Here is a 27182-nt window from a genome sequence, read left to right as displayed (position 1 = left end):
CCGGAAAAGATGAAAGTAAAGGTCAAAGAGATATACCAGAAGGCAGAGCAGAAAAGATGAAAAGATGGACTACTATTATTTTTTATGAAACCATTCTTCAAAAACTTTGTTTTTCTCACTGTGCTGGGTCCTTGCTGCCGCATGGACTTTCTCTATAGCTGCAGAGAACAGGGCCTATTTCCCAGCTGCAAGGCGCCAGCTTCTCGCAGCGCTGTCTCTTCCTGTGTGGAGCACGGACTCCAGGGCTCCCAGGCGCAGCAGTGGTCGCAGGCGGGCGCCGCTCACAGGCTCTAAAGCACAGGCTCGGCTGCCGCGGCACACAGCGCCCTGCAGCGCGCGGGATCGCCCCAGACCAGGCACTGAGCCGGCGTCTCCCGCGCTGGCTGGCCGACTCTTTACCACCGAGCCCCCCAGAAAGCCCGAAGACATGGACTATGGAAGGAACAATCAAATTTAAATTGAAAAATCAATCTGAGGCATCTAAAATTAGGTAAAACAGATAATCACAAATAAGGAAGAAAGAAAACAGAAGGACAAATACTATCAAAGAAATAATAGAAGAATATTTCCAAGAGCTGATAAAAAGGGAAAAGCCTCAAGACAGAAACACTGCGCGCCATGATGGCCTCGTGTAATTTCAGAACATTAAGGGAAACAGAAAATTCTAGAAGTTTCAGAGACAGAATAAAACACCTATTAAGGAACAAAAATCCATGTCACATCAGACTTCTCATTAAGGTTTGAGATCCAAGAAAATACAGGTCTAATCTAATCTAGAAATGCAATCAAAAGAAATACCAGGACAACAGCTGTGCAGGTAGACACGGTCAGTCCAAACGAGAGCGGCAAGTCAGAAAAGTGGGAGAAAAATGACTTCAAGGAAAAAAAATTATCTATTGCAAAATAACATAAGGTGCAGAGGAAGGAGGAGGATAAAAGGTGAAGAGAAGCAGGGGTGTCCTTTTCCCCGTCTTCACAATGGGAAGTGAAAATATACAATCTAAAATCCATGAGTAAGAAATCCAAGCTCTCTTACGGGTAACCCATCCTTTTCTCCATCTTCTTTCCAGAGTGTCATTTTCCTCCTGACCTGTAAATGTTACAGACCCTCAGGGAATAGTCTTAAGCCTTCCTGTCTTTTTCTATACAGCCTCACCATGTGATCTCATCTACTAGCATATATTAAAGAAACCCTTTTAATGGTAACTCCAAACAGATTCCCAGATTTCTCCTTCTAATATGCCCACATGCACAATCCATAGGTCAAATATAGCATCCCTAAAGCAGAATTCTTGATCTTTCTCCCCCAATCCACCCTTGTTTCAACTTACCCATCTTCCCCAAACCATGAGAACACCACCCACCTGCTGTTCAAGCCGGAAACCTGAATTGTCTTGGATGCCTCTCTCTCTTTCTCTCTCTTCTCTGAGAAGAGGGGCAGGAAAAAAACAAAGTTTCTTTTTTTTCCTAGCTTAGCACCAAAATATTCTCCAAACTTGTTCTCCACTACTACTCTAGTTAGAAGTCAAAGTTACCTCTCAGCGTACAAAAAAAGCCACCTAAGTGATCTGTCTGTTCCTAATACTTTCCTCCCACAATCTATTCACCAGGAAAAAGTAAGTTATTTTGCAAAATCAGATCACATCACTCTGATAGAAAATCCATGAAAAGCTTACCAATGCACTTATGATTCAAAGACCATGTGAACGCCTGTAAGGGCCGACGTGACTGCACATGCTTCACTCATTCACCCACGGGGTCTCTGCTCCAGCATAACTTCTCAGGGTGCCCTCCCCGACCCGACCCTCCCACGCCAACAAATAAAAACACTCTGCCTCAGGCCCGCTGCTTCATTCGTTACACATAGATGGGTTTCCAGGTCTTGGATTGACTTGTCTGCTTATTGTTTTCTGTTGACTGTCCCTCCCCCTTAAAAGGCAAGCTCTAAGAGGTGAGCCTAACACACAGCTGCTGCCCAGTAAATATCTGCTGATCTCTATGAACAAATGCCATCAGTTCAGTCGCTCAGTTGTGTCTCTTTGCGACCCCATGAACTGCCGCACACCAGGCTTCCCTGTCTGTCACCAGCTCCCGGAGTCCACCCAAACCCACATCCATTGAGTCAGTGATGCCATCCAACCACCTCATCCTTCGTCATCCCCTTCTCCTCCTGCCCTCAATCTTTCCCAGCATCAGGGACTTTTCCAATGAGTCAGCTCTTTGCATGACGTGGCCAAAGTACTGGAGCTTCAGCTTCAGCATCAGGGCTTCCAATGAACACCCAGGACTGATCTCCTTTAGGAAGGACTGATTGGATCTCCTTGCAGTCCAGGGGACTCTCAAGAGTCTTCTCCAACACCACAGTTCAAAAGCATCAATTCTTCAGCGCTCAGATTTATAGTCCAACTCTCACAATCATTCATGACCACTGGAAAAACCATAGCCTGACTAGACAGACCTGAAGTGATAAATGTTCTCAGCAGTTCAGTTTAGTTCAGTTGCTCAGTTGTGTCCGACTCTTTGCGACCCCATGAATCACAGCACGCCAGGCCTCCCTGTCCAACACCAACTCCCGGAGTTTACTCAAACTCATGCCCATCGAGTCAGTGATGCCATCCAACCATCTCATCCTCTGTCGTCCCCTTCTCCTCCAGCCCCCAATCCCTCCCAGCATCAGGGTCTTTTCCAATGAGTCAACTCTTCGCCATGAGATGGCCAAAGTACTGGAGTTTCAGCCTCAGCATCAGTCCTTCCAATGAACACCCAGGACTCATCTCCTTTAGGATGGACTGGTGGGATCTCCTTGTAGTCCAAGGGACTCTCGAGAGTCTTCTCCAACACCACAGTTCAAAAGCATCAATTCTTCAGTGCTCAGCTTTCTTCACAGTCCAACTCTCACATCCATACATGACCACTGGAAAAACCATAGCCTTGACCAGACGGACCTTTGTTGGCAAAGTAATGTCTCTGCTTCTAAATATGTTGTCTAGGTTGGTCATAACTTTCCTTCCAAGGAGTAAGCGTCTTTTAATGTCATGGCTGCAGTCACCATCTGCAGTGATTTTGGAGCCCAGAAAAATAAAGTCTGACACTGTTTCCACTGTCTCCCCATCTATTTCCCATGAGGTGATGGGACCAGATGTCATGATCTTAGTTTTCGGAATGTTGAGCTTTAAGCCAACTGTTTCACTCTCCTCTTTCATCAAGAGGCTTTTTAGTTCCTCTTCACTCTCTGCCATAAGGGTGGTATCATCTGCCTATCTGAGGTTATTGATATTTCTCCCGGCAATCTTGATTACAGCCTGTGCTTCCTCCAGACCAGTGTTTCTCGTGATGTACTCTGCATAGAAGTTAAATAAGCAGGGTGACAATTTACAGCCTTGACGTACTCCTTTTTCTATTTCGAACCAGTCTGTTGTCCCATGTCCAGTTCTAACTGTTGCTTCCTGACCTGCATACAGGTTTCTCAAGAGGCAGGTCAGGTGGTCTGGTATTCCCATCTCTTTCACAATTTTCCACAGTTTATTGTGATCCACACAGTCGAAGGCTTTGGCGTAGTCAATAAAGCAGAAATAGATGTTTTTCTGGAACTCTCTCGCTTTTTTGATGATCCAGCAGATGTTGGCAATTTGATCTCTGGTTCCTCTGCCTTTTGTAAAACTAGCTTGAACATCTAGAAGTTCTCGATTCATGCATTGCTGGAGCCTGGCTTGGAGAATTTTGAGCATTACTTTACTAGCGTGTGAGATGAGTGCAATTGTGCGGTAGTTTGAGCATTCTTTGGGATTGCCTTTCTTAGGGATTGGAATGAAAACTGACCTTTTCCAGTCCTGTGGCCACTGCTGAGGTTTCCAAATTTGCTGGCATATTGAGTGCAGCACTTTCAGAACATCATCTTTCAGGATTTGAAATAGCTCAACTGGAATTCCATCACATCCACTAGCTTTGTTCGTAGTGATGCTTTCTAAGGCCCACTTGACTTCACATTCCAGGTCAGCAGAGGAGCTAAAAATAAGAATGTGATTTGCACTACTTGGGAGGGCAATGCAACAGAGTCAAATTCCTTTCCTTTATTCCATTCTTCCACTGCTCAACAATGATGTACCGCGTGCCTGCTGTGCACTAAACCAAAACCAAAGCAAACACAATCCGCCTCTTAGAGACGGTTGGTGCACACAAACATAACACGTAAAACAGGAGCATTTCAAAATGGCTCGCAGGAAAAGAGTGCTTTTACTTTGTTTTACACATTCCTGTGGAGAAGGAAATGGCAACCCACTTCAGCATTCTTGCCTGGAGAATCCCACGGACAAAGAAGCGTGGTGGGCCCCAGTCCATGAGGTCACAAGAGTTGGACACGACTGAGTGACTACACACACACACACACACACACACACACACTCCCGTATTTTTTAAATTTTTCTTTCATGTTTGTATGTTTTTGTACTTCTATGGAAGATGGTCTGAAAAGTCACACACTAAAGTGTCACCTGTGATTAAGTACACCTGGAAAGGACAAGCAGAATATGGAAGGAAGAGAGCATCTCCTGGACAACTTACTCTGCAACAGTCTATCTCGATCTATCTATCTACAGTAAGCATATATATCTTTTACAATAAAACCATAAACTGCTATCTCATAAACAGTTTAAGGATTAAGAAAAAATAAAGGTAATACAAAATAACAAGCTGTTTAAATGTTACCTCATTTTTTGTTTAGCTTTTTCAAAAGTTTCTAAATTTTGAAGGACATGCCTCTCAGGCCACTGCAGAGGACTGGTCTCCACTGGGCAGGAAGGAGGCTCCAGTGAACGGCTTTCTGAAGAGAAGGGACACATGTGAGTCCTGAAGTATTAACATACTGAATTCTGCTACATAAAAATGTGTACATATAGATATACACATAAAAATCACTTGGATTAACTGTACAATACTTACACCAGGCATTTATTAAGGATATTTCTGATGACCTGAACTATGCAAAATGGCATAGAAAAGTTTTTTGGAAATGATAAAAAAAAAATTAGCATTGAGCTTTATTTTACATTCTCCTCATAATAAACGTCATGGGCTGGAATTCAGAGGAGGAGTTAGCACTGCAAGGACTCACAGGGAATGAAAGCATAACTTTGGCATTTTTGTGAAATTAGTTCTAAACGAAAAGAGACAACTCTGTGGAGAATATATGGGATATATTATGTGATCTCCATATTAGAAAGAGGAATTAGCACCAATATCCTGAAAAATTTATGTTTTTAAAAGATTACTTCATTCTCAAAAGTACTACAATACCATAAATAACTTAAGACGTTTGAGGGTAAAGATTACTTTAGAACTAATTCTCACATATACTAATGTAAGATGCTTTAACATATTCATTTTCAAGTAAATCACTAACATTAAATGCTATTTTACTACTAATAAAGTATTATACGTAAGAGTGTCTTATCTTTTTGGTCAGTATGGTGCAATGAACTAACACTGAGATTGTTGATAATCCACAATTCTCATCAAAGACAGAGGGCCGTCTTCCATTCTCATTATTAATTATGAGGACATCTCAACTGTTTGAAGACTGACAAAATCACTAACTGTACTACCGGACTCCAAAACCATCTGGTGTTTTACATTGTTTTGAACTATCACACACTACTCCAATAAACTGACTGAAAATTACTGGACATTAGCTGTTTGACTAACCGTCAACCCTGACAAAAATACTCATTTTATACTTTAGGGTCTTACAAAGTGATAATGATTTGGTAAGAAATTTTTGAACTAAAAAGAAAAAATTAATCACAGATGAAAACAGAGGCCAAATGCATATCATTTTTCCTTTACTTTTAAAGTATTTAGTCTTGAATAGTTAAAAATATTTTTAGTGCCTATACTGTATTGCCCCAACCAATCACCGTTCAAGTATAGTAGTTCCTGCTTCTTAATAAGGGTGGTGAAATACTGACTATTTCATGGAAGAATAAGCTTCATGATGAAATAATCTGCTTTATAATGCTGGCATGGCTTTTCAAAAAATGGATAAAGAAAAAAATTATTAGTAGTTCTGAACAATTACAGGGTATGTTCACAGAAGAATACAAGCCATGTTAAATAAAAGTAAACATTAATTATTCCCCTAAGTATTACAATATAAATTATTAAATTTGAGTATACAACCTATATAAATGTAAATGCCATAGGCTAAATGTTAAGGTACAGACAAACATTCATATATATAACAGGGGAGTGACTTGGTGCTAAGCATGCACACAGATATTAACAACGGTAATAATGACAATATAAATGACAGGTCACAATTTTTTGGAGATGATTACATTCTAAGTGTTTTATAGGACTCAACTCAGTTAATCCTCATAATTACCCTCGTAACTGGGTAATATCATTATCCCCATTTGAAACATGAGGAAACAGTCCCGGAGAGGTTGAAGAACCTGCCCGAAGACATTCGGCTGAGGTCTGAACCCTGGCCGTCGAGCTCCAAAGGCCTGGCCTTTAAACAGGGCACGAGACGCTGTGCTTGTATTTTGTTTTCCAACTAGATCATAAGCCTGATGAAAGTCAAGGACCCACCCAAATTTTTTATTTTTTGTGTGCCTTCACGGCATCAAACAGAGAAATGGCAGACAACAAACATTATTATTAACTTGATTCTATGGCCATTTTCTTATTAATGTATGGGATAAAAATGATTTTCACAGAATAACAACAAAAAATTATCCTATACATTTAAAATGCCAGGCAAGTGTTAAACGCTTCCTTTTTAAATCCTGAAGAGCTTCACTCTGTGCAAATTCATCACCAGAACAGAAAGTAGGAAAACAGAAAGAAATTGCCAAGCTAATATAGAAATGATTTCCTGCTCCTTCAGTAAGTTTGGTGACTTCCTGCTAAAACAAATGGCAAGTGTGGAGCATCTTATTATATGTAGTTTTATCTACATTAAGTTTACCAAGTTCCGCTTTTCTCACCTTATGAAAATATAGCTTAATAGAAACCCATCCATTCTAGCAGCTTAGTAACAATTTTAAGAGGAATTACCTTAAGGTGCTTCTCCTGCTCAAAAACAATTATACAGAACGTGCTTAATAAAAAATGTCATCAGAAAATTTCTAATGTCTAAATGATGAAAAATATAACATATTGATATTTACACAGATACTTATATACACAAATATATCACTACTACAATCTGATAGATTTTGATTTGATCAATGAATTTTATAAGTTTTAATAATAACTCTCATAAATGCTACACACAAAAAAAGGACTACTATTTAAAGTAACAAAAAACTTACCATTTAACATATTGGAGGTTTTGTCTGTCTTTATTAGACTTGTTTTTGGAATAACAGCATCAAAATGATCTAAAAAACGTTCCCTTGTGCGTGTTAGCAGACTTTTGAGTTCATCCACAGAAATTACCTCACGCTGCTTTGCCAACTTTCTCCTTTCTGTAAGACAACAAATCAATATGATTAACAATGTAACTGTTATTTTCAACCCTTTGAGCTCATCTACTATCTTTTAGAGGAAATACTTTCAAAAGTAAAACAAATGAACTTCTCCAGCAAATGAGCATTCCTGTGTAGGCCTGTTTTCCTTTCAGTCCCATTTGAAGGTAATAGAAGAATTTTCAGTTATGTGAAATAAACAAAGTAATTTGTTAACACTAAAAGGTGAGCAACAGTCAAAACAAGTTTACAGAAGTTTTCAGAAATACACTGCAGAGCATGAAGAATGGCCTTATGTTGGTGCTTACATGAAAATAAAACCTGTAACACTTTCGGGTAAACGTGGTGGTTTGGTCATGTCCATCTATTTCCTCTCCTACTCAAAACTCAGAATCACAACCGAGGAATAAAAAAAAGGACAACAAAAGAATAAACACTAAATGATGCAGTTTCCAACGAATTTTGGAGGATAAGATGATGGTGGAGTGGTAACTGAGTCAGCAGAGCAGAGAAAGGCTCAGCCGAAACAGGAAGGGCCCGAGCAGAAACAAGACCGACAATGGATGTCCCTAGGCTCCAGCCCTCAAGCCAGGTGACTCTGCTCTCACTCTGGGGTAGAAACAGAAGAGGAGTCGTCTCAGATCACAGCGTATCAGGAATGGGAGATGGTGAAGGACAAGGAAGCCTGGCGTGCTACAGTTCATGGAGTTGCAGAGTCGGACACGACTTAGCGACTGAACAACAAAAAAGGTGGTACTGATGCTGGAGGGTTAGACTACAAGATTAAGTAACAGTCTACATACCAAAAGGTCAGACTTCCAACCCGGTAGCCAGAAAGACAGCAGCTACAGATGCCCCACTGAAAAGATGAAAGGATTCTCCCTTTGAAAAACTGAATGCCCCAGGAGAAAAGAGCTAGATACTGACACTACCGTGGAATTAAGGATAGGACCTCACAAACAAAATGTTGAATAGTTACTCCACCACTCTTGAAGCTTCCCAATTATATTACAGTGACACATAAAATTTCCCAGTTAAAACAGGACAGGGGAAAAAAAGTCACCAGACATTTAGCGAAAGGGGTGGAGGGGACAGGGAACTGTGCATTTCATGGTCTCCTGTTCAGACACGTAAGGAGTTCGATTCAGCAATGCTTCCAGCTTCCTGCTCCCTCCCATCACCCACTGAGCTGGTCTGGGAAAGAAACGAGACACGTTCTGATCAGGACTCCCCTTTCCAACTTCCACCTGAGTGAGCAAATCCTCAGGATGCTCGCCCTCGGTAATTGTGGTGAGAGCCCTGTCCCAGCAGGCCTGATCGGTGGTTGCCCAGCTCTGGTTGTCATCCAGGGAGTAAATTCAGATCTGGGTATATGCAGCAGAAAACCCGTTATAGCTCTAAAAAGTCATATCCTTCAATCCAGGAATTTATCTCCATCAGTGTGTTTCTTAAGTTTATTTCTCAGTTGGCTCCAAATTTGGGAAACAAGTATTATTTAGTAGGCCCCTCCAAACTAAAAAACAAGTCTGGGATGAAAAAGAAAGACTAATGCACGAAAAACAAAAAAGGAGCCCAGCAGCAGCAGAAGCATTCCAGGCAACAAAGAAAGTCTGCTGGGACTGACACTCTCATGAAGGCATCTCTGAGGCTCAGACGCCTGCACTGTGGGAGACTCGAATTCGATCCCTGGGTCGGGAAGATCCTCTGGAGAAGGAAATGGCAACCCACTCCAGTTTTCTTGCCTGAAAACTTCTATGGACACAGGAGCCTGGCAGGCTACAGTCCATGGGGTCACAAGAATCAGACATGACTTAGTGACTATATCACCAAACCACCAATTAATATTCTCACAGAAATAAGAAAAGATACTATACTCATGAAACAAGTACAGGATGATCTGATAAAGGAACAGTCAATGAACAAGGAAATATTTTTGAAAATTAAGCACAGGAGAGATCAAAATTAAAAAATACTGCAAGACAACGCCTAGAAACTAGGACAAAAAGATAATAATATGGAAATAGGAAAAAAGAGCAGACATTCTATCCAAAAAAAGGTTGATATATAACCAATAAGAGTTCTAGAAAGAAAAAAGTAGCCGGGAGAAAGAAAATTGTATTAAAGAAATAATAAAAATTTTCAGACTTAGGAAATGTGAATCTTGTATTGATGTGGCTCATCAAGTACACAGCTTAGTACATTGGAGAGCAGAAAGCAGGGGGTACACACATTAAGATTCAGAGTAAAGCTTCCAGAAACAAAGCTTCTGGGGGTAAAAGTTCTGAAAGGGGGCAAAAGCAAACTAAAAACAGACCACTTCAAATAGACTAGTATGAGATTTGTCAACAGGAACAGAGCAACACAAAAGCAATGGGGCAGGGACTTCCCTGGGGGCCCAGCGGTTAGGACTCTGTGCCTCCAGGCCAGGGAGTGTGGGTTCAGCCCCTGGTTGGGGATCCCCCTTATCAAGTGGCCAAAAAAACAGATGAGGGGACAATGTCTTCAAAATCTGAGGGCAAACAATTTTTAACCTGGAAGTCCAGAGAATTATCAATCTAGTAAAGATATTTTCAGACATGCAAGAGCTTGAAAACAGTATGCCCCAAGAACAAACTTTTACTGAGGAAGCTAATGCAAGATATGATCCAACCAAACAAGGCAGTAATCCCCCCCGCAAAAAAAAAGGAGGTCAAGGGGTCTAGAAAATAGGATATTCCAAAAGAAGAGAAGAGGAAAGAGAAGTCTCTAAGATGTCAGTAGGTCTAAGACACATTTTGTTCAAAATACAGTAAAATATGAAACACTCCAGAAAAAAAACTATGAGAAATAAAAAGAAACTGTTGTGTTTGAATATACAATAAATTTAATGACAGGTGTGTGGCAGAAATGTTGGAGGCTCTGGAGAAACATACAAGTATTTTTGCCTCTACAGAAGAAGGGGCAAATTAAAAATAAGGTGATTATCAACCACAAGGAAAACAGAGATTACACAAGGAAGGAAAATTGGCCATCATGTACCATATGACTCAGCAGTAAGTTTACAGACAGGCAGGTAGGTAAGTGGGCTTCCCTGGAGGGGAAGATGGGTAAGAATCTGCCTTCGAAGCAGGAGACCTGGGTCTGATCCCTGGATTGGGAAGATCCCCTGGAGGAAGGCAGGGCAACCCACTCCAGTGTTCTTGCCTGCAGAATCCCACCGACAGAGAGGAGCCTGGTGGGCTACAGTCCACGGGGTCTTAAGAGTCAGACACGACTTAGCACCTAAACCACCACCATCACTGACCTATGCCTATTAAAACCATCAATTATATTATAATACTGGGCAATGTGGAAAGCAGGATATGACTTCCTATTGACCTTAATGACCAAGCAATAGAGAGAGAAAATAGATGAGGTTTAACAGGGTTTACGAGCAGAATAATTTGCCTAGGTGAAAAATAATCCCTACACAGGTGAGTCGGTAACACAAGTGACAGATAAAGATCTGGGAGAAAAATATTGGACTAAAGTGTTAAAATAAATTCACAAAAGAATGCTATTCCTAAAACAAGTGAGTAATAACTCAGGACTTGGTAAAGAAAAACAGAGTGTAAAATGTCTAAAAATATCAGCAGAATGAACACCAATCAGGTTTGCACCAGGTTCTATAAATTTAAAAAATTTATGGAGTCCTAGTCAGGACTCCAGTGACCGCAGTCCTGGAGCGATACAACAAAGCTGCTATTTTGGAATATGTTCTGCATCACACCGAGCAGTTTTTATTTAAAAAATCATTCAGCATTCTTAAACCTTTTTTCTTTTTTATTTTCTTAATATTTTATTTGGTTAAACCGGGTCTAAGTCGTGGCACATGGGATCTAGCTCCCTGACCAGGGGTCAAACCTGGGCCCCTACACTGGGAGCCCATCTCAGCCATGGGACCAGGGGAGCCCCAAGCCTTTTCTTTAAAAATCAGTGAAGCAGGATATTTAATATTTCTAATTATAAAAGTTTACAAATTACAAAAGATCAGTTAAATATAAATTATAAAATTTAAGTATCATTCCAAATGTCTATATCTAATTATCTATGTATAGTTAAAAATTAACATAATTTTTAAGAATAAAATTTTCATGCAAACTTTCCCAGCTGCTCATTCTAACTTAGTAGTCAGAGAAATATTGGGGGAGATAGTAAGTCTACCCCAAGTCTGAATAATAATTTTGAAAAAAATTTTGAACAACCTTTTGTTTTCCAGCAGAGACTACGATCTGTGTTGATATTGAAACATTAATTTTTACCTGAAGAAAGCTTTCCTATTCATTTTCATCAGGTATAAATTAACTACATCAATTTAAATTCTTTTATATTTATATTCACTTCTTTGAAAACCACTGAAAGAAACACTAAGATTCTCTTACAGGGGAAACTTCATTTGTTGTCATTCTCCTCTATCTTCAGAGATACATGAAACCTGAGCAGATGCACCTTTGTGCCCAGATTTTTCAATTCAGTGCTAACTCTGGGTAAAGGAGAGACTGGCTCCGCAAATAATTCCACCAAAATGGGTCACTCATCTCAGCCAAGATTTAGGCTTCAGACTGCACTTGGCCAGTGCACAGATATCCCCAGAGCTGACGTCTCGAGCAGCTACTAGCTCTGAGGCTTCCTTCAACCTCCAGCCCCCTACGTGTCCTTGCCCAGTGCTGAGGCCGTCCTTCCAGCTCCTGCCTGGGTTATAACTCAGCTGCTGGTGCTTCCACATTTTCAGCATTTATTTAGCACCTCCTTTTCCCCCCTCCCTGAAGCAGAGCTTCCAGTCACACCTATAGGCAACAACTTGATTCCTTTCCCAACCAAGCAGGAGGGATGGCCTTACCCAGAGGAGAGACGGACCGGCTTCAGGGAGCTGCCCGCTCTTCCACTCTCAGTTTTCTGGTTGGAAGGGTCAGGAAGAGAGGTGAAGATGAGGGAGGGAAGATGCTGAAGGAACTTAGCTTTAAGGAGCTGCCAGAGGCTTATGGCAAAGGTTCAAAGCCTAAAGAGGGGTTTAGCAGGGCTAGAACAGAGTCAGAAGTAAACAATACTAAGCATGTAGATGTTTGAAACATAGGGGCTTTATCCACAAAAATACTAGTATTTCAGCTTTTTTTCCTTTTAAATTGAATTATAGTTGATTTACACAGTGTGTTACTTTCAGGTGTGTAGCAAGATGATTCAGAGACATATATATATATTCCTTTTCTGATTCTTTTCTGCTATAGGCTATTACAAAGTATCGAATATAGCTCCCCATGCTACATGCGTTAGGATCTTGTTGTTTACCTATCTATCTATATATGTACATATATACATATGCATAAATGACAGTCTGTATTGCTAATTCCAAACTCCTCACCCACCCACCCTCGTCCCTGCTCTGCGTCCTCCTCTGGGGACCATGAGTTTGTTTCCTGTGCCTCTGAGTCTACTTCTGTTTTATAAGAGTTTATTTGTATCATTCTTTTAGATTTCACATGTAAGTGATGCATGATATTTACCTTCTGTCTGACTTCACTTAGTATGAGAATCTCTAGGCTTATCCATGTTGCTGCAAATGGTACTTTTTCACTCTTTTTTATTGTTGAGTAATACTGCACATCCTCTGTCCACTCGTCCGCCGATGGACACCTAGGTTGCTTCCATGCCCTGGCTGCTGGAAACACTGCTGCTATGAGCACTTGGGGTACGTGTACCTTTTTGATGATAGTTTCCACCTTTTCCAGATACATGCTCAGGAGTCGGAGGTGCTGGATCATGTGTAACTCTATTTTTAGGTTTTTTCTTTTTTCTTTCCCTTGGGTTAATACATACTACCTTTTATTGAAACTAATTCACCTTTCTCGATTCTATTATTTTCATAGTCAAAAAAAGTAGTTTGAGGAGTTCAAGACTACACAATTACTCTGGCTTTGTACAAATGAAAAAATAGTAATTCTTATACAAATTATTGAGACCAGGTATACTAAAATTATTTTCCACTGAATAAAATGAACTACTGATGCCAAAATATTTTTAAATGCTTTTAAAGAGTGATATTTTTCATTTTATAGTGTATGTACTTAATAATCAGTTTTTCTATATGCAACTAATGAAGCCTCACAATTTGAATCAAGTTTTTAGAAATTCTATATTAATTAGCTTAAGTCCATATTAGGTATTAATGAATGATTATTTGTGACAACAATGTTAAGATTGATAACAAAGTTAACATTTAGAAACAGAGGAAAAAATCTTAAATACAACCCTAAAAAAGTGTCAATTTCTTGAAAAAAGAAAAACCCATGATCCAACCTGACTCAATATATGCAATGTGCTTAGTTATGATTAAAGTCTAAGAAGCAATGCTCAAGTTAACATATTAATTTCTCTAGATTTGTATTTTCTTCTGTTTGCAATCACTACCTTCCTCTCCTCTAGCTAAAAGATAAAAAGAGAAATTTTGTAAAGATGATTACATTAACCAGAAAGTATCCTTTCTGGCATACAATTAAAAATAATGAGAAACTAAATTTTCCTGGGCAAATATTATTATAAATGGTAATAGCAATATACAAGCAAATAGGAATATTCTGAATCTGGTGGGAAAAAAATTACAGATCGTTTCTATGCTTCATCACCTCTATTAAGAACGTACTTAGTGCCACTGAATTGCACAGTTAAATATGATTAAAATACAGTATGTTTTATATTATGTGACTTTTACTGCAATAAAAAAATTTTAATTAAAAAAAAAGATTAGGAGACTGACCACCTAAGACCTTGTGCACACAGTAATTTTGTCAGCAACACCACCCTTGAACCATTGCCATAAAACCTCTCAATAAACTCCCCTGGGTTAGGACACAGTTTTTGAGGGCAGGAGTCCACTGTGGCTCCTTTGCCTGGCAAAGCAATGAAGCTATTCTTTTCTGCCTCACCTTCTGCAAAAAAAATAGTTCTACCAGTGAGTATCATATCTAAAAAAAAAGTATGTAAGAAAAGTGTTAAAAGAAAGCATTAGGTCTGAACAAGCCAACATTCTTACAACAGAATGAAATGCACACACGATTACTTACTCAGACATTCCTTCAAAGCCAAAGCCTGAACAATGTCTAACTGTTTTTCTCTCTGTATAAGCTGCTCCCTGGAGAAACTCGGAAGTGACAAGAGGTCAAGAGGAAAACCTAAGAAATAGAAAAAAAAAATCAGTATTAAAGATGGTTTATAACAACAATTAATATACAGTTCTCAAGAAATGTATTAAAATGTAATTAAAAGTCAATTATTTATCTTTCTTCATCTTGCATATTTCAAAGTAAACAATAATAAATGAACAGCAGAAAATAAACATACTATTTTGCATTTTAAACTTTGACCTGCTTCTTAAATTCAGAGAATTTAGGTAGCAGAGCAGAATTCCCTCCACTACATCTTCTTCTGCTTCAGCTACTGAAACCGCTACACAAAACGGTGATGGACTGTAGGAGTTGGTCTTCAAAGGTAGCCTCCCCAAGAATCAGGTTCTGCTTCTCACCTGCCGTGTAGACCTTCCACAATGAATCTAGGTGACCCCAGGAGACCAACAAGGCATGGTAAAAGCGACAATGAAAGACATAAGTCATAGAAAGTCTTACAGTGTCTTAGAACACTCGCTCTAAGAGAAGCTGGCAACCATAAAGAAATCAGACTTCCTGGAGACAAGCTGTTGCGAGGAAGCCCAGGCTGGCTGGAGGATGGGTGTGTGAAGAGGAGATCAGCTCAATCTGATCCAGCCACCCCCACCCAGGCACCAAATACACAGGGGAAGAGCCAGCCTACACACCCAGCCCTGTGAAGTCTTCAAATGAAAAGAAGCCCCAGTCGTGTGTGATGGCAGTCAGATGTGGGCCTTCAAAACAGAAACATCCAGCTGAGCCCAGTCAGCCCCCAGGACCACAAGACATGATAACAGACAGTCATCGTTAGGCTACATTTGGGGCAGTTGGTCACACTGTGATGGAGAACCCAAGCATGGAGCTTGGAGAGTAAAAAAGATGAGCAATAAAGATGCTAGAGAGAAAGTAAATAACAATGAGACATAAATTCTAGAAAAATAATTTGTGTAAAGTGGAAAATACTAAAAATTTTCCTGTTTGGAACTGAAGGGGTGACTTGCTACATTTTAAGAAGTATGATATGTAAAGGATAAATTCTCTGCATTCTATATTGTTCAAATATGTTATAAAATAGTTAAAATAAAAGCAAATTTACGGAAAGTGAAATGGAGTTTGAAGACAATAAGTTCATTAAAAACCACATAAGTTAACTATTTACACAAACAGATATAAAAATGTTTTGTTTTCCCTCTAAAGTTAACACTCACTCAATTTGGTTTCTTCTGGCGTTGCTTTCATCTTTCCATGAAGTAAACTGAGTGCAAACGAGCCATTGATCTGGTTGGCTGAGTGAATCAATGTGGCTTTACACTTTCCATTGCCATTACCTTGTAACAAGAGATAATAGCTAGAACTCTGTCCTTTCACTTCAACATCTGGAACTAAACAAAAACAATTATCTTGTTAAGCGTGTGAAAATTCAGCAGACAGCACAGCAGAATCATACATTTGATCCACAGGATATAATTACATTTCTATGTTATTTTAAAACAAGGTATCACCCAATATATTTGGGACAGCAGTTGTTCTTTTAACTGAAACTGAAAGTCGCTCAGTCGTGTCTGGCTCTTTGCAACCCCATGGACTACACAGTCCATGGAATTCTCCAGGCCAGATTAATGGAGTGGGTAGCCTTTCTCTTCTCCAGGGGATCTTCCCAACGCAGAGATCAAACCCAGGTCTCCCACACTGTAGGCAGATTTTTGACCAGCTGAGCCACAAGGGAAGCCCTATTTATTTATCTTTTTTAAAATTTATTAACTTATTCATTTAACTGAGGAAGCTGTTAAAGCAGAGACTCATAACAAAAATGATACTCACAAAGCATACACATTTTAAATTAAAACTATGTATACTCATTGATTAACTTTTGATGTGGCTCTTTATAGAGTTCTATTACATCTTTTCTATATATTCACACCCATCATGTATCAACTACTATTTCCAGCTTTCGTTTCTTTAAAGAGGAATAAGCTGAGCCCTGCACGCACACACAGCTCCACTGGTGGGAAAGGAGTGCACACGTGCTCAGAGATAGCTTCTTGCTCCCGCACTGTGCATCCATAATGTATTTCACAGAGGGACTGGACAGCACTCATTAATCTGGCACGCCAGTAACTCGAAGGTCAGTTAAGACAGTTAAAAACAAATCAAGTGAGGGCTATAGTGAAGGTCAAAGAAAAACTGTGAGGCCTATGATATTAAAAATAGAAATAGAAGCCTTTTTGCAGAAGATGGTGAATTGGACATAAGCATTTATTTTCACTATCTCCTGAAATTCCATGAAATGAGAATAAACTTTAAAATAACAGACAACTACAAGAGCCAATATCTGAGAGAAGAGACAGCAGCAACTGAACTTTGAGAGCAGGAGAAAAGACAAACAGTTGGAAACAGACTTCAGACTCCCAGTTGCTAAGCTGAGAAAAACCACAGAGAAAGTTTGGAAGCAACAAAATTTATACTACAACACCTGACATGGGACTCTGGGATGGCAACAGAAACAAAATGATGGTGAAACAGTGAAACAGGCTGAAAGTCTGTCTTAGAGCTGTTTGGCATCCAGATTCCTCCATGTTCTGTGCAGGCAAATGGCTGTCCTTTCCCCAACCCAGGAGACTAGCAGTTATTTTCTGGAGAAAATAAAATAAAATGTCTCCGGTCTGGGAGATACAAGACAGAGCTTAGGGCTAAAATTGATTATTCATGTATTAAGTGAATGCTGGTATACTGAATACTGAGGCCCTTTACCCTTCTTCACCCACATCATTTACAGCATTTTGGAAGCCAGAGAGCAGAATCGAGCTTTCTTTTGGAAATATTGTCAGTACTAGTGGGCTGTGTGCTTAGTCACCCAGCCATGGGTGACCCCGTAGACTGTAGCCCACCAGGCCCCTCTGTCCGTGGGATTCTCCAGGCAAGAACACTGGAGTGGGCTGCCCTGCCCTCCTCCACAGGATCTTCCAGACCCAGGGATCAAACCCATATCTCTTATGTCTCCTGCACTGGAAGGTGGGCTCTTTACCATTAGTACCACCTTAAGTCTCTAAGCCGCTTATTAATCGGGTTGTCTCCATACTACTGAGTTGTAAGAATTAAAAAAAAAAAATCTGTCCATTGTAAGATAATATGAGTGAAACGATCTCTTAGTCAGTAGATTTTAAAATTTTTCCTTAGCAGAGTTTTTCAAAAAGCGGACAGGTGAATTTATTCAAAAAATTTAAATTTTGGTGAATTTATAGGTTTCTTTTTTTAATATATCATCCATTTGGTGTATGTTTTCTTACAGAGGTTTTATACTTTTAGTGCTTGCATTCAGGCATATGTAATTTTACATATATGTGTGTAATTTTTGAGTTTCTTTATATGAACATTCAATTATCCCAGTATGTGTTAAAAGACCATCCTTTCTCACTGGCATCCCTGTCTATTCTGCTCCACTGACACATGGATATTCTGTCTTAATTCTTAGCTTTAGAGTGAGTTGTAAATCAGTTAGTATAAATTCTTGTAAGTTGTTCTTCCTTTTCAAAATTGTTTTAGCCATTCTAGATCTTTGTAATTTCATGTAGATCTAGTATCGGTTTGACAATTTCTATGAAAAGGCCTCCTTTAATTTCATTAGAGATTAGATTGAATCTATTCCCTGTAACTCAGATGGTAAAGAATCTGCGTGCAATGCAAGAGTCTTGGGTTTGATCCCTGGGTCGGGAAGATGCCCTGGAGAAGGGAACGGCTACCCACTCCAGTCTTCTTGCCTGGAGAATCCCATGGACAGAGGAGCCTGGCGGGCTACAGTCTGTGGGGTCAAACAGAGTCGGACACGGCTGAGGGACTAACACTACTACACCACTGCTATCCATCAGTATGCAGAGAAGGACCATTTTAATAATGCTGAGTTTTCTAAACTATGAACATGCCGTATCTCTCCATTTACTGTTATCTTCTTTAAAAGCTCTCAGTAATGTTTTGTAGTTTTCGGTGTACAGGTCTTGGACTTTCTGTTAGATATAGTCCCCTGTGTTTTATTCACTGATTTCTGGTCTAATTTCCTTCCTTCTATTTATCTTGAATTTAGCATTCCAGTTTCCTGAGGTTAATGTCAATTTTAGATCTTCCTTCCATTCTAACGTAAGCACTCAGAGCCCTCTCAGAGCTGCAATGAGGGGCTTTTCATATGTTTGTTTCTATTTCCATTCAGTTAAAATTATTTTTTTAATTTGACCTATGGGCTATTTAGAAGTGTGCTTAAGTTTTAGTTTCCAAATATTTAAAGTATTTCTCAGATTTCTTTCTGCTGTTGCTTTCTAATTTAATTCCACTGCAACTGGAGAAAACGTTGTGTATTATTTTTATCCTGTTAAATTTACTGAGCCTTGTTTAATGGCCTAACAAATATATAGTCTATCCTGAAGAAAGTACCATCTGTGCTTGAGGAGAACAAGTATGCTGTTTCATGCTATGTTTAATAAAAGTTAATAAAGTTGGTTGACTGTTTTCATTACTGAATTTCTAGCATCTAGAATAATGCCCTGAACACAAGGAGCATACAATAAATGTAAGTTTTCGCTGACTGAAAGAATACTTTGTCTTTGCCACTGAAATCTCTTCCAAAATCTTTATCCAAGTCCTTTACCTCTTCTCAAGGGCAAAATTACTTATAAAATCAATTATACTGAGTCACCTTAACCTTGGCAGTTTCAGCTCTATTTTGAAACACTTTTATCCCACTGATTGGAATATGAAGAAGGCACAAGCTTCCTCAATGCAAAGTACTTTATTAGTCCTAATTAATAATTTTTTTTTTTTGCCAAATATCTTCAAAATGTTTCCTTTCAAAAGAATTCCAATTTTGAAAAAATGTGGCAATAGAACTCAGGATGGTAAAATGATCACAGATTACCAGTAGAAAGACTTGGGTGGAAATTTTGACTTCACCCTGTGACCTTAGGCAAGTTTCCTGATTTCTCTGTACCTTAGCTTTTTCATTCTTGTATAAAATTAGGCAATGATCAACATCTAATTTTTTGACAATTTCATAAAACATCTCTGTGAACATATGGTGTACCAGGTTCTTTTCATTATACAACTGGCTTTTTAATACAAGTTTAAATATAGAGGCCTTTCTTCAGAAATGTAGTAGGGTTTAGTTACTTGCGTTTGTTTCCATAATTCTTTTACATTTTCCCCAGTACTCTTCCCCATAATAACTCTTCAGTATTTCACCAAAAATCACTTTTAAAAATCATTCTTTTGCCATTCAATTTAAGCATATTTCAAATTGGGCATTGTTCTATTTTCAGTTCAGTTCAGTCAGTTTAGTCGTTCAGTCGTGTCCAACTCTTTGCGACCCCATGAATCGCAGCACGCCAGGCCTCCCTATCCATCACCAACTCCCGGAGTCCACCCAAACCCACATCCATCGAGTCGGTGATGCCATCCAACCATTTCATCCTCTGTCATTCCCTTCTCCTCCTGCCTTCAATCTTTCCCAACATCAGGGTCTTTTCAAATGAGTCAGCTGTTCGCATCAGGTGGCCAAAGTATTGGAGAGTCAGCTTCAGCATCAGACCTTCCAATGAACACCCAGGACTGATCTTTAGGATGGACTGGTTGGATCTCCCTGCAGTCCAAGGGACTCTCAAGAGTCTTCTCCAACACCACAGTTCAAAAGCATCAATTCTTCAGCACTCAGCTTTCTTCACAGTCCAATTCTCACATCCATACATGACCACTGGAAAAACCATAGCCTTGACTAAATAGACCTTTGTTGACAAAGTAATGTCTTTGCTTTTTAATATGCTGTCTAGGTTGGTCATAACTTTCCTTCCAAGGAGTAAGCATCTTTTAATTTCATCGCTGCAATCACCATCTGCAGTGATTTTGGAGCCCAGAAAAATAAAGTCAGCCACTGTTTCCACTGTTTCCCCATCTATTTCCCATGAAGTGCTGGGACCGGATGCCATGATCTCAGTTTTCTGAATGTTGAGCTTTAAGCCAATTTTTTCACTCTCCTCTTTTACTTTCATCAAGAGGCTCTTTAGTTCCTCTTCACTTTCTGCCATAAGGGTGGTGTCATCTGCATATCTGAGCTTATTGATATTTCTCCCGGCAATCTTGATTCCAGCTTGTGCTTCATCCAGCCCAGCATTTCTCATGATGTACTCTGCATATAAGTTAAATAAGCAGGGTGACAATATACAGCCTTGATGTACTCCTTTTCCTATTTGGAACCAGTCTGTTGTTCCATGTCCAGTTCTAACTGTTGCTTCCTGACCTGCATACAGGTTTCTCAAGAGGCAGATCAGGTGGTCTGGTATTCCCACCTCTGTCAGAATTTTCCACAGTTTATTGTGATCCACAGAGTCAAAGGCTTTGGCATTTTAGGTCAAATTATATAAATTTTTATATTTAACAATTTTTGACATACCACAGTTCAAACTAATACATATGTAATATATGCATTATATACATCCCCTGATTTCCTACATTAAACCTGAAGAACTGATAAAAACTGGAGCACAAATTTTGGTTCACACCGCAGTCCATTCAAAGTCTTTCTTCACTTTTCCAGACAGCAGTTACTGCTAACTGGAAATACAATATATATTTCACTTATTATTAACAATTATTTTTGAGTACCTATTAAGTGTCAGGACTTCCCTGGTAGCTCAGAGGGTAAAAAAATCTGTCTGTAGTGCAAGAAACCTGGGTTTTGATCCCCGGGTCGGGAAGCTCCCCTGGAGAAGAGAACAGCTACCCCCTCCAGTATACTTGCTTGCTGAGTCCCATGGACGGAGGAGCCTGGTGGCCACAGTCCATGGGGTCCATCAAGGGTCAGGCACTGTTCCGGGCACTAAGAATAAAGCAACGAATAAAAGCAGAAAGTCCACCTTGTCTCTTCCCCTTCCCAGTGGGGGGTGGACACACACTCGGTCTATCAGACGGTGGGGAGCACGAGGGAGAAAACACCGACCTGGAAGAGGAGGGGCTGCCAGGAGTCGTCTCTGCAGTCTCAGACAGGAGAGCGACACGCAGGTTCTGAATGAGAAAGTGACTTTGGAATAAAGGCTTCCCCAAACTGAGAGACCTAGCCAGCCTGGGTGAGAACTGAACCTGTGACCTCCAACACCGTGTAAGCTCCCCAGGAGCACGTTCTTTGTTCAAGTTACTGCCGGTCCAGCATGTAAACCGCACCTAGGATATTTCAGCTGCTCAGTAAAAAGCTGTTGAAAAACTTTAGTATTTCATGCATATACAAATACTTATAGATGCTTACATTCACACACCTGAACAGATATTTGTACTACAAATGGTAGCAATAATAACCTTTGCATGTATCTATTTATGTAATAGCTCCTGGGAATTATTTCTAGTTGGTTGCTACTAAATGCAACGCTTTAGTAAGACTTATAGTTCCTTCTCCGTTTCTATTTTCTAAGTCACAATGTAAACTCCAGAAGAGGAGAAGCATGTCTGCCTTGCTCACCACCAACCCCCAGACTGTAGTACCATCCCTAATTCACAGCACCTTCAAAGCATGAATAGAAAGGCATGATGGAATGAATAAGTAACAAGGTCATAAAAGTACAAAATCAGTGAAGAGTTTTAGCAAAGAGTCTAAAGTGTAGTTTGGAGGAAAGGGAACATGGAAGGCAACATCAGAGAACAGCTGGGCACGATTCAATAGGTTGTGGGGAAACAGTTTTGATTTAGAAGGCTGATCTGACAGCTCACATCTCATCTGGCAGTGAGAGAGGCTACTGGTAGAGACGCCACAAAAGGGCTCTGATGTGTTCCCATGTAAGAGGCATCAAACTTGCACTAGCTAAAACTTGGGTCTCTTTACAATAGAAGTTTTGTCAGTGGGATAATTTCCCCTACAGGACGGGTTATGAGTAAAATAGAACTTAATAATCAACTGTCCAATTTGATTGTTTCTACTTCTAAGATTAAAAAAAAAAATACTGTATAGTGTCAGCTTAATCAGCCCTTAATGATACAGCCTAATCAGTAATCAACAATCTGCCTTCAAAGATGGTCATGTGATAGATGTCTAATTATTTTTCAGAAGTTACCAATATGAATCACCAAATTTTAAGAGGGGATAAAATAAAAATCAAATCAAGCCAACTGATAAGGTATTTTCTTAAGAGCTGCAATAAAAACCATGAGGGGGGAAAAATAACAGTAAATTCTAAATAAAAAAATTATCTTGGAAAAAATTACAAGAGAAAAAACAAATAAAGGGCTGTCCAGAATACACTCAAGTTTAGTTAAGAAATGTTAGTGTTCAATCCATGTTCAATCCATGCCTTACATACAGGTAATAGTGAGAGATCAATAAATACTATACTATCCCAACATTTCATGTAGTAAGGTGAAACTGACTCTTCTGCCATCCAGTAAGTCTATTTCTGCCTTTGTTTTAGCATCCGCCAAAACCACCAGGTATACACATATTCCCTGTGAGCTGAGAAGGGTTAAAGTCGAATTTATTCATGAGCTAGTTCAGTGCAAGAAGCTACATTAACAACGTCTGTTCCTCCAAGAAGCCTCCATAAGGCTCTGTGAGGGTGTACACCCTGGAAGTATCCTCCACTTCACTTTCACCCTGCCAGCCAAAGGGATTTAAAATGATTTTTCAAAGTGCCTGCCTCATTTGTCTATAAATTTCACAAAGAAAAAGGCCATGCCTCTATTTCCTCAAGTGTAAGAACCTAGCTGGACTCCCCATTATTTCCCACCCCTTGCACCACATTCTATATCATGTCATAAATTGTACTTCAATATTGATGTTAATGATTATAATTTTTTCCAGTTTTCCAACAACCATTTCCTCCACTATACCTTAAATTCAGGTATTTCTAAAGGTTCTACCTGTGAAGTCTAGTTCTAATCATGCTGTCTATGTGTTTCTTTCCAACCACGCCTAAGATTTCCATGTTACGTTCACTCATCCGTGGAGGGCTGTGACATCGGCAGCTTCCCAGGATTCAGACCCTGATTGAGTCACCTCCCTCTTGAATCTGGCCCATGCTTGAGAGTAGCTTTAAATTAGAGAACACAGCAGAAGTAACACTGGCCAGTTCTGGGAATAAGCCTTAAAAAGTCCTGGCAGCCTCAATTTTTGCACATCTTGGAATCTTGAGTCATCATGTATAAATTCTAGCTAATCTGCTATGGAGATCACAAGATAAAAGCATGTGGCAAGGAAAAAGCACTGACACCACACGGAGAACACCCCTCTTCCTGCGTACCATCTGAGGCCAACCCGCAAACAAGCCACAAGCCCAGCGACGCCACACCTCAATCAGCGAGCGCTGGTCAGACGAGCAGGAGAGCTGCCCAGGTGAACCCAGCTCCAACTATGAGCAAGTCAACTGTCTGCTCTTTTAAGCAAGTCACTCAGGGTGATGCTCTGTTTGAGTCTGGGAATTCTCCAGGCCAGAATACTGGAGTGGGTAGCCTTTCTCCAGGGGATTATTTCTAACCCAGGCCTCCCACATTACAGGTGGATTCTTTACCAGTTGAGCCACATAGAGAAGGGAATGGCAAACCACTTCAGTATTCTTGCCTTGAGAATCCCATGAACAGTATGAAAAGGCAAAAAGACAGGACACTGAAAGATGAACTCCCCAGGTCGGTAGGTCCCCAATATGCATCTGGAGATCAGTGGAGAAATAACTCCAGAAAGAATGAAGGGATGGAGCCAATGCAAAAACAACACTCAGTGTGGATGTGACTGGTGATGGAAACAAGGTCCGACCCTGTAAAGAGCAATATTGCATAGGAACCGGGTATATCAGGTCCATGAATCAAGGCAAATTGGAAGTGGTCAAACAGGAGATGGCAAGGGTGAACATCGACATTTTAGCAATCAATGAACTAACACGGACTGGAATGGGTGAATTTAATCCAGATGACCATTATATCTACCACTGTGGGCAAGAATAGCTTAGAAGAAATGGAGTAGCATCATAGTAAAAAAAAAAAAATAAGTGCAAAATGCAATACTTGGATGCAATCTCAAAAACGAAAGAATGGTCTCTGTTCGTTTCCAAGGCAAATCGTTCAATATCACAGTAATCCAAGTCTATGGCCCAACCAGTAATGCTGAAACAGCTGAAACTGAATGGTTCTATGAAGACCTACAAGAACTTCTAGCACTAACACCCCAAAACGATGTACTTTTCACTATACGGTACTGGAATGCAAAAGAAGGAAGTCAAGAGATACCTGAAGTAACAGGCAAATTTGGAGTATTTCCAAGGCAAGTTTGGCCTTGGAGTACAGAATGAAGCAGGGCAAAGGCTAACAGACTTTTGCCAAGAGAACACACTGGTCATAGCAAACACCCTCTTCCAACAACACAAGAGAAGGCTCTACATATGGACATCACCAGATGGTCAACACAGAAATCAGACTGATTATATTCTTTGCAGCCAAAGATGGAGAAGCTCTATACAGTCAGCAAAAACAAGACCGGGAGCTGACTGTGGCTCAGATCATGAACTCCTTATTGCCAAATTCAGACTTAAACTGAAGAAAGGAGGGAAAACCACTAGACCATTCAGGTATGACCTAAATCAAATCCCTTATGATTATACAGTGGAAGTGAGAAATAGATTCAAGGGATTAGATCTGATAGAGTTCCTGAAGAGCTATGGACAGAGGTTCATGACATTATACAGGAGGCACGGATTAAGACCATCCCCAAGAAAAAGAAATGCAAAAAGGCAAAATGGTAGTCTGAGGAGGCCTTACAAATAGCTGAGAAAAGAAGAGAAGCGAAAACCAAAGGAGAAAAGGAAGGATATACCCATATCAATGCAGAATTCCAAAAAATAGCAAGGAGAGATTAATAAAGCCTTTCTCAAGTGATCAAGGCAAAGAAACAGAGAAAAACAATAGAATGGGAAAGACTAGAGATCTCTTCAAGAAAATTCAAGATACCAAGGGAACATTTCATGCAAAGATGGGCTCCATAAAGGACAGAAATGCTATGGACCTAACAGAAGTAGAAGATATTAAGCAGAGGTGGCAAGGATACACAGAAGAACTATACACAGAAGAACTATACAAAAAAGATCTTCATGACCCAGGTAATCAGGATGGTGTGATCACTCACCTGGAGCCAGACATCCTGGAATGTGAAGTCAAGTGGGCCTTAGGAAGGGTCACTATGAACAAAGCTAGTGGAGGAGATAGAATTCCAATTGAGCTATTTCTAATCCTAAAAGACAATGTTGTGAAGTGCTGCACTCAATATGCCAGCAAATTTGGAAACCTCAGCAGTGGCCACAGGACTGGAAAAGATCAGTTTTCATTCCAATCCCAAAGAAATACAATGCCAAAGAATGCTCAAACTACCGCATAATTGCACTCATCTCACGCGCTAGCAGAGTAATGCTAAAATTCTCCAAGCAAGGGTTCAACAGTATGTGAACCGTGAACTTCCAGATGTTCAAACTGGATTCAGAAAAGGCAGAGGAACCAGAGATCAAATTGCCAACAACCACTGGATTATTGAAAAAGCAAGAGAGTTCCAGAAAAACATCTACTTCTGCTTTATTGACTGCCAAAACCTTTAACTGTGGATCACAACAAACTGTGGAAAATTCTTGAAGAGATGGGCATACCAGACCACCTGATCTGCCTCTTGAGAAACCTGTATGCAGGTCAGGAAGCAACAGTTAGAACTGGACACAGAACAACAGACTGGTTCCAAATAGGAAAAAGAGTACTTCAAGGCTGTATATTGTCACCCTGCTTATTTAACTTATATGCAGAGTACATCATGAGAAATGCTGGGCTGGATGAAGCACAAGCTGGAATCAAGATTGCTGGGAGAAATATCAATAAGCTCAGATATGCAGATGACACCACCTTTACGGTAGAAAGTGAAGAAGAACTAAAGAGCCTCTTGATGAAAGAGAAGAGTGAAAACCTTGGTTTAAAACTCCACATTCAGAAAACTGAGATCATGGCAGCCGGTCCCCATCACTTCATGGCAAACAGATAGGGAAAGAGTGGCAGACTTCATTTTCTTGGGCTCCAAAATCACTGCAGATGGTGATTGCAGCCATGAAATTAAAAGACGCTTGCTCCTTGGAAGAAAAGCTACGACGAACCTATACAGCATATTAAAAAGCAAAGACATTACTTTGTCAACAAAGGTCCATCTAGTCAAAGCTATGGTTTTTCAGTAGTCATGTATGGATGTGAGAATTGGATTATAAATAAAGCTGAGCACCAAAGAATTGATCCTTTTGAATTGTGGTGTTGGAGAAGACTCTTGAGAGTCCCCTGGACTGCAAGGAGATCCAACGAGTCAATCCTAAAGGAAGTCAGTCCTGAATATTCATTGGAAGGACTGACTGACGCTGAAGCTGAAACTCCAATACTTTGGGCACCTGATGCGAAGAACTGACTCACTGGAAAAGACCATGAGGGTGGGAAAGATTGAAAGCAGGAGGAGAAGGGGACGACAGAGGATGACATGGTTGGATGGCATCACTGGCTCAAGGGACATGAGTGTGAGTAAGCTCCCAGTGTT

The 27182-nt window shown here is 40.0% G+C and overlaps 1 protein-coding gene across 2 annotated transcripts in view; it reads right to left on the bottom strand.

Annotated features, from left to right (window-relative positions):
* LOC122679193 (MDM2 binding protein) overlaps nucleotides 1–27182 on the bottom strand; it is a 72921-nt gene that overhangs the window by 24079 nt on the left and 21660 nt on the right. For both annotated transcript variants that reach the window (XR_006336344.1, XM_043879521.1), the window contains exons 12-15: nucleotides 15832–16005; nucleotides 14546–14653; nucleotides 7314–7469; nucleotides 4705–4819 (exon numbers count right to left, since the gene is read on the bottom strand). Coding sequence is in view for 1 of the 2 variants with exons in the window: in XM_043879521.1 (XP_043735456.1) it covers nucleotides 4705–4819; nucleotides 7314–7469; nucleotides 14546–14653; nucleotides 15832–16005 (553 nt within the window). In the remaining variant the exon portion in view is untranslated. The remainder of the gene's footprint in view (nucleotides 1–4704; nucleotides 4820–7313; nucleotides 7470–14545; nucleotides 14654–15831; nucleotides 16006–27182) is intronic.

The sequence above is a fragment of the Cervus elaphus genome, chromosome 21 (assembly GCF_910594005.1).
Source record: "Cervus elaphus chromosome 21, mCerEla1.1, whole genome shotgun sequence".
NCBI classification, from domain to species: domain Eukaryota; kingdom Metazoa; phylum Chordata; class Mammalia; order Artiodactyla; family Cervidae; genus Cervus; species Cervus elaphus.
The sequence above is the reverse complement of the archived record's forward strand: the minus strand, read 5'-3'. Positions and strand labels throughout refer to the sequence as shown.